Here is a 2,370-nt window from a genome sequence, read left to right on the forward strand (position 1 = left end):
AAAAAAAAAAATATTTTTTTGCCATATTTGTCCTTTATGGAGATGATTGAATTCTTGTCATATTATTTAAAGTTTTATTCAGTAGCCAGATATCTCCATTAAAAAAAAAAATGTTAGTATTAATAGGTAAAGAGACATTCTTTTTCTCACAAATATAAGCACATAGCCAAACAACTTTAAAAAGTATATTCCATCAAGCCACAAAATATTTTATCCACTTTCTCCCTGTCTCACAGCTGTTTTTTCTTGGCAGTTTTGGTACACATATATACTGTATCACATAATATCTTACACTGAATTCCTTTTAAATGAAAACTTGATAACGCACGCTTTGAACATCCGAGTTTTGAAAGCTGATTATAGGAATAACAATAATGTATTATTAAAATGTTTATGTTCCTTATTCTGGATTAAAAATTAAAAACTGATGGCTCAACATTCATATAACCATGTATTGAAATGTATGCAAAATTACTTACACCAATGACACAATGTCCCCACGTTGTACATCATAATTTCGAACGCTCCAGTGGTTTAAGAGCACTACATCAGATGTTTGTCTTCCCCCAGGATTCAAAGAAGGCTGAGAGAAGGGGGGAAAAAAAACCACCAGCTTTAGATATACATTTTCTCTATGAATCTTCCACCTAACTCTCATTCCATCAACAGATGAAATCCATTAAAATCAGTAAAAATGTACCCAGTTACTGTAAGAGGACCAAGAATCTGGTGTATTCTGGGAAATATATTTCTCTATTAAATAACATGCTAAATGCCATTAATTTATTACAAACTGTAGCTTACATCTATCAATGCATTACTACATGCAAACTAAATTACACAGGACACATACTTATGACAAGCCTGATGAAAAGAAGCAATTGCCTTTACTGCATGTCATTTAATATTAAAAACAAAAGAGAACGATGAACACCAATTCCCAGAAAAGGCAAACTTTCTGCAGGCATCTTACTGCTTATACAAGCATAATGCACTAAAAATGAAATATGTACTTGTTACAATACTGATCTCAGCACCCTCTGCAAAGAGGAAAAAACAAAACCTACACCTACAGCACAAACTGACATTGCCAGTAAATGTGGGCCTTCCATAACAGCATATAAAGCAGCATGAACTCACAGAAGCCTACAGTGAACTAACCTCAACATTAAAATAACCAAGTAATTCATTTGTACAGAGCATTAGGAGGTACACAGAACCCTACATTATTATTTGGTGTGATGCAGTACAAAATTAGGGTACCTGGTCAATGCTGGGTCTAAGTTAGCCCACCAGAAACAGAAGAGGAAGGACATGGCCTGTCACAGTACTGTCTTCATGGATTTTTGCAGTAGTTATTTCAATACAAATATTCCTCTTAATACACAGAATTTATTTAAGAGTAATCCAAGGTTGTTGGGTTTTTTTTGGTAGAAGGGGTTTTTAGCATTCACCTTACGACATAATTTGGCCCTCCAAGTGTACCACCAGACTTCCACTGCTGAGATTCCCCTTCCCAGGCTAACTGTATCTTTGATAAGCAAACCAGTTGGGCTATAGGACTGAAATTAACTGTTCTCAACACAAGTAACTAAACAGTGTTAAATATCATTGTGTTTTTATTCTGTAAAACTCTGCTCCCAACTCAGGATGGATACTTAGTATTTAACTTCAAAAGCAATTTAAAAGTGCCGATTTCTCTTTACTACAGTTTCCTCATTCATCTTTTCTTTGTCACCTACATCTTTATCAGGTCTTGATAAAGGCCTATTTCAAATGGGACTTGTGTAAAACTACCCTTCCAATGTTTGAGAAGAAGAAACGTACTAAGGTCCTGAGTAGTTGTAATTCACGTGAACAGTAAGGACTATGATAGGTCAATAGGACAAATATGTCAGAGTTCGGGGGGACGGAAATGACACAATGTGCTTAGTGAAACAGCAAATGAGGCTAGTTACATTTTGAGCTGTGGAATATAGGGCAAATTTCAAGCCAAGTAAGTCTACAGATCAAAGCAGATCACCTTAACATCCATAGAGACAGAGTCCAAGTCTAAGCTATAAATATACTAACATTCAATTGCTATTTTAGCTACTAGACTCTATGCATTGCAAAAGCTAGATAAATGAGGCCAATTAGCAGATATTTATCTATCTTTCTTTCTGGTTTGTTTTTGGTTTTTTTTGTTTTTTTTTTTTAAATCAGGATTTTCCAGATTGATTTTACACCTTCACAGCATCTTCCACCCATGGATAGAATCTTTACATACAGATTAACAAACAATTCACAGTCCTACTCATTTCACCAAGTGCAGGCACATATGGGCCAGAACCTAACAAGGCAAAGGGGCCAACCTTACAAAGCAGGAAT

General features: G+C 35.1%; 1 protein-coding gene across 1 annotated transcript in view; it reads right to left on the reverse strand.

Annotated features, from left to right (window-relative positions):
* Window positions 1–475: 475 nt before the first annotated feature.
* Window positions 476–2,370, reverse strand: part of IMMP2L (IMP2 inner mitochondrial membrane peptidase-like (S. cerevisiae)) — a 6,792-nt gene continuing 4,897 nt past the window's right edge. The window contains exon 2 of the mRNA XM_008935728.1: window positions 476–583. Coding sequence (XP_008933976.1) covers window positions 476–583 — 108 coding nt within the window. The remainder of the gene's footprint in view (window positions 584–2,370) is intronic.

Source organism: Merops nubicus, unplaced genomic scaffold (assembly GCF_000691845.1).
Source record: "Merops nubicus isolate BGI_N331 unplaced genomic scaffold, ASM69184v1 scaffold11112, whole genome shotgun sequence".
In the NCBI taxonomy this organism is placed as follows: Eukaryota; Metazoa; Chordata; class Aves; order Coraciiformes; family Meropidae; genus Merops; species Merops nubicus.